Raw genomic sequence first — 5,926 nt, 5'->3', positions numbered from 1 at the left:
CCTAGAACCAGTGTGGAAGGGGCTACCCAAAGACGTGGCTATAAGGATAGGAATTTTGTGGCCATTTTTGCAAACAATCTACCATAAACCTTATTCCTCCTTCATGACTTGTTGCCTCACCTCGTACAACTCTATGCCCAAATATCACTTTTTTAGTGAACCTTCCTTGATGAGCTCCCTCTCCCTACTCCCTGTGCCTCTTTCCTGCTTAATATCCCTCTGTAACATCTATCACTTTCTTACCTAACTTACTTATTTTGTTCACTGTCTTCTCCTTCTAGAATATAAACTCCACGAGGACAGGGATTTTTGTCTGTGTTGTCCACTGTTTTATCTCAAATGCCTAGAACACTGCCTAGAACAGAGTAGGAAATTAAAACATAGTTTTGAATGAATTGATGGTCTGATGGTGTTTATGATTCGAAGCAGGAGCACTCCTTGCTGGCTATAACAGTGCTATTGATGTTTGGGTCTAGAGCCCACCATTTATCCTTCTTGGTGTAACACTGCTACATTATGATGGAATAATACATATTAAGCACTTTGAAAATACTAAGAATTTAAAAACAGAATTACTATTGCTTTGCTTTTTATACCTTAGATAAGTTTGGTCTTAACTCACTCAATAGGTAACAGTCACCAATTACATTTAATCCTCTTAAATGGACCAGAGCATTGCAATTATCTATTTTGGCATAGTAATCTCTTGGAGGAGGGGCTATTTCTAAAACAATGCTCTGATCACATTGAACATAACCCCACCCACCATCTTGGGATTTTTTTCTGCCTACAGAATAAAGTCCTCCCAAATTAGCATCCATTTTGCCTTTCAGGAATTATGCATTCTTTATTGGTTTAGCTAGGCTTGAAGAAAGGGCATGACTTAGAAAAGGGTGAAATGAGGGGTGGGGGAATTCAGACAGGAGCCAGAATGTGAGATCTTTTCAGAAATAAGTTGTGGAGCAATTTGGCTGGGATAGAGGAGCCATATGACACAATATAATATAGCAGGAGTATGGCAAATGCATGGGAAGTGCCATGTTTTGAATTATCATAAAATAAGGCCAGGCCCTAGGTCCACCAGATGTCCAAAAGAATACATGAAACCAGACTAAGTCTGACAACATGATGAGCTGTTCTTAAGCCTTTTGGTTCTTGTATTTACTCCTCTTACTGAATTACATCTATTTTCTTTTTCATTCTAAATTCTGTATGAATTTAAGAAAGTGAAGCCACTGAGCCAATAGATTTTTCTAGTTTCATCAAGAGCAGAATTCTGGTTGTTGGATTGTTGATCTGCTATTATGTCTCTATCACACCACTTTCTCAGTGGTTATTTATACCTCATCTATAGCTCCCAGACATTAAAATGAAAGGTCTTGAAACTTATGGGAGAAGTTTAGAAAGAGAGCTCTCTATATCTTATGAAACAGACAAGGTCACTGCTTAGTCAACCTTTCTTACAAAAGAGTTCAATGATAACAGCCAAATTAGAGCCCTGGTCAACCGCAGCTGATGATGGGCTCTGTTGATGGGTGCCCTTGGCTAGACCTGAAAGTGATGTCCTGAGAAATGATTACACTTCTGCTCAATAAGCCAAAGATGTATCCATTAAAGGCTGAGCAGGAGGAATAAAGGTGGAAATGCATCCTCTTGATCAGTCCACATATTTGACCTCTTACTCTCAGTCATGGTCTCCAGTGTATCTATCACACTCCATCATGTGTATGGATTATTCTAGTGCAGTTTTAGACACACAGAATCCTTGATTGTTGAGCTCCTTATAATCTTAGAAAGATATACTCAGGTATGTAAACCAATGAATAATTCTAAAAAAGCCATATGGAGAAATTAGGACTACGTGCTATTCACTCATTCAATAATTATTTATGAGGACTGTGTTAGATGCTAGGTGTTCTATCCTCAAGATGAACATACTTTAGTTGGAGAGACCAACATGAAGGGTGATAGGTAAGTGCTGTGATAGAATGAAGTACACACAGAGAAATGGAGTGTTATCTTGACTTGGGAGTTGTGGGCGTCCTGGAAGCTTCCTCAGGTGTGATAGCTGAAAAGAATTTTGAAGACTGAACAGGAGATGTTAAGGACAATAAACATTGCAGGTAGAGAGTGGTGTGGGCGACAGTGGACCTTTCCATGTTCAGAGTTAAAGTGGAGGAGGATAGGGCAGAGTAAGGAAAGAGAAAAGATGCTGGTATAGAAGCAGGACAGATCAGAGAGAACCTGGCAGTTCAACTACAAAGTTTTAATTGGATGTGAAAAACAATGTAATGCCACTGCTGAATTTTTCTGAGTGATCAGATTTTCCCTTTGGAACACAGACAAATGTGGAAGATGAATAAAGCATCGGAGTATGGATGAGGCTAGAGGCCTGAGATCTATTAGGGGACTGCTGGAGAAAATCTGGAGAGACATGATGAAGGCTCAGCTAAGACAGAGCAGTGAAGAAGACGGGAGTGATGTTGAGAGATATGACCAGAAATTAGAGTTCTTGGTGACCAGATGGGCAGCAAAGGAAAGAATTTTGAAGGGTAATGTTTGCATTTCTAGCTTTGGGCATCTGGGTAGACAGTGACATCATTGTCAGAGAGAGAGAACACAAGAAGATAAATGGGGACTCTGGGAAAAAGTAGTGACTCTTCTCAAGTTCAAGACGCCGTGGAACATCTAGGTGGAGCTGGAAATGGAATGAAATGTGGCAATTCAGACTACATGGAATTAAAAGTGAAGGGTAAACTTTCCCACACCTAATCCCCTTTTGTGTTTGTATATCCTGGCTCCTTTCTTGTAGAAAAGGCCTCCATCTGAATGATAGGAAGGTAAAGAAAGAGGGCCTCATGGATGGCGTGGAGGGTGGGTGGGGGCTGGAGGAAAGGCAGGGATTTGAATAGGCAGAGGGGAAAAGAAAAGGCCGTTCAGGGAGGGAACAGAGAACCAACAAACGTAGGACACTATTACCAAGCAAGGCAAGAGCAGAGGGTTCAAGATGCGGAAAAGAGGAAAATAAGCATTACCAAGAGGATGGTGCTGGATTTCTGAATGAATTTATTCTCTGGATGGATGCTGGGAAGTTTAGACTTTAAACAACCAGCAGTAAGAAGCCATGGAAAGTTTCTGAACAGAGGAGGAGCATTATAAGATTCATATTTTACAAATATGGTCTGGAAACAGCATCCAGGAGAAGAAGTAGGCCTAAGGGGAGGCAGCGATCTGTTTAACAGGTGATTGGAATCTGCCCACACCTCCAGTGCTGTGTCAGGGAGAGAAGAGCTTCCAGGGGTTCTGCGGGCACAACTCTCCCGTCAGGGATATGGCAGCACTTGGGCAACTGGGATTGAAAAAAGTCATGCTATATATTCCTTCAAAGGGGACCTGGCCATGGCCCTCTTGAAGAAGCAAGGAGATAGCCATGAGTACTTTTTCCTTTAGAGAAATACAGAAGCAAATAAAAATAAAGCTTGCGGTCATGACTATTTTTTAACCCAATTACACATGCATTACTAAGTGTCTTCCATGAGCTGGAAGGTGTGATTTTCTGAGTCGGCTGCTGAGTTGAGATGAGAGGAATTGCTCAGTGTTGATAACACTTGGATGTCGCTAATGTAATTACAGTCTCCCAAACCAGTCTCAAAAATGAAGGCTCTGGGTTCTGCGGCCGGGCGCTGTTGCGGAGGGGAGACCACTCGTTACTGCTGCCGCCGTCTCTGCCGCTTCACGGCGGCCAGCGGGGTTCACCTGCACATCCGTCTATAAGGATGGCCGGGCTGATGTGGATGCCAGTGGTGCAGGTGACAGAGTCACTCCAGCTGTTTTTGTTTACTCAGAAAGTGAAGAGGTTGTTGGACTGGCAACAAAACAAAGTGGAATAAGGAATATTTCAAATCCAGTGATGAAAGGAAAGCAGATCCTTGGCAGAAGCCAGAAATGCGGTCCTTGGACCTGGCTTCTCAGCAATTAGCCCTGAGCGAGAAGAATCGGCTGGCTCCTGGAGATAGACCGGGGCACACAGAGCCTCCCCACACCTTCAGATCGGCACCTTGCTGCCCAGGAGCCTCCTCCAGCTGGCCTTCCTTCCCACTCCGACACGGCCACTTCTAATCGCAGGGCGGGCATCCGGTGGTCCAGACAGGAGACACGGAAGCTTCTCTCCATACTAGGTGAGGCAGAGTATATTCAGCGGCTCCAGACCGTGCATCACAATGCAGATGCCTACCAGACTGCGTCTAAGCGGATGCAGCAGGAAGGCTTCCGCCCCACCAAGCGTCAGTGCCGCTCCAAGTTCAAGGTCCTGAAGGCATTATATTTAAAGGCCTATGTGGCCCACGCCACAAGTATGGGTGATCCACCACACTGTCCCTTTTATGATACGTTGGATCAGCTTCTCCGAAATCAGATAGTGACTGACGCAGACAAGTTAACAGAGGAGGCTGCGTGGGCCCAGCACTGTGATCAGAACTTGCGGCCCCCAACACCCCAGGGGAAGAGGGAGCCAGCGTTCTGGGAGCAGAACGGACTCAGGCAGCAGATCACCAGCCCACCTTGAAAACAGTTAAGGAATCAGATGAGGATTGTCAACTGAGGATCAGTGACCAGATGAGAGAAACCAGTGACCCTGAGGACTCCTGGGGTGAATCCTCGGGTGCAGGGTGCTCTCAAGGGACCCCCAGCTACAGCAGCTCCCACCACTTTTTCAGAGGTGCAGCTGCTCCCTGTCAGGGCAGCCCCGTGACCAGACTGGGAGTGTCTGGTGAGCCCAGCCCCTGCACCAGCTCCGGCCGAAACACTCCCGGGGTGGCCTCGGCACAGCGGCCTCCAGTCTCCTCCTCCAGAGTTCCTTTTGTTTCTGGTGGGGATGGGCCTTTGACCAGTGAGGCCCCTCCCAGGTGGGCGAGGCGAAGAAGGCAGTCAGTGGCCAGGACTATCGCAGCTGAGTTGGCAGAAAACAGGAGATTGGCACGAGAACTTTCAAAGCGGGAGGAAGAAAAATTGGACCGGCTGATTGCCATTGGCGAGGAGGCCAGCGCTCAGCAGGACCCCGCCAACGAGCTGCGCAGGGATGCCGTGGTCGTGGTCAGACGCTCGGCCACAGCGGTAGAAGAGGCAACCGGTGCTTTTCAGCTAGGGCTTGAAAAGTTGCTTCAGAGGTTAATTTCAAACACCAAAAGTTATCTGATCACACAAGGGTGTATTTCCTTCTCTGGCAGAGGCCCGGGTCCAACAGCTGCCTTCTGGTACCCTGGCTCCTTTTCCGTGTCCTCAGAAAAAGAGTGGATGGACCATTAATGTGCAGAAGGGTAGGAATACACTTGCTTCTCCCAAGCGTCTCCACTAGTTGAAAGACCTTTCAGAAACATGAGAGGTAGCCTAGTAGACAACGGAAGCAGCCAAGTCCAGAGAGCTAGTTAGCCCTGGTTTCATCACTGATGTGTGACAATTTAGTTTACCTCTCAACACCATTTTCCTTGGCTGTTAAAAGGGGGCAACCTGCCTACCTCACAGGGTTGTCGTGAGGATCAGATGGCTTAAATAGATGTGAAAGGGTTTAAAAGTTTAAAAGCACTATGCACATGTAAGTTATTAAAGCATATGACCTTGGCCAAGGTCAGACTAGGGTGAGGCACAGTAGCTGAGAAGATAGATACAGAATTAGGGTTGTATACAGAGACCTCATTGCTTGAATCTACTAGTTTAACTTGACTGTTTCCTGGAGCTTACAATCTTCATTTCTTTAAATCTCTCTATAGCTCATTAGGCTAATATAGACACAACACGTATTGGTACCTTTATCTCTTATATTTTCACTGTTGTGTCTGTGACATACCCACTAGCAAACACTCAATAGTCAAACCATCTTTCCCCCCATTTTACTAGTCCTTAGTCTCTTATCACTATGGATATATTTCAG

At 45.5% G+C, this 5,926-nt stretch overlaps 1 protein-coding gene across 1 annotated transcript; it reads left to right on the top strand.

The window, feature by feature from the left end:
• Positions 1 to 2,374: 2,374 nt before the first annotated feature.
• Positions 2,375 to 5,304, top strand: LOC132357932 (myb/SANT-like DNA-binding domain-containing protein 7). Its single transcript, XM_059911767.1, is given in 3 exon segments — positions 2,375 to 2,552; positions 4,050 to 4,478; positions 4,481 to 5,304. Coding segments are annotated over 3 exon segments (1,431 nt in total).
• The last annotated feature ends 622 nt before the right edge of the window (positions 5,305 to 5,926 follow it).

The sequence above is a fragment of the Balaenoptera ricei genome, chromosome X (assembly GCF_028023285.1).
Source record: "Balaenoptera ricei isolate mBalRic1 chromosome X, mBalRic1.hap2, whole genome shotgun sequence".
NCBI lineage: Eukaryota > Metazoa > Chordata > Mammalia > Artiodactyla > Balaenopteridae > Balaenoptera > Balaenoptera ricei.
Note: the sequence above shows the minus strand (reverse complement) of the source record. Positions and strands in the feature narration are given on the sequence as shown.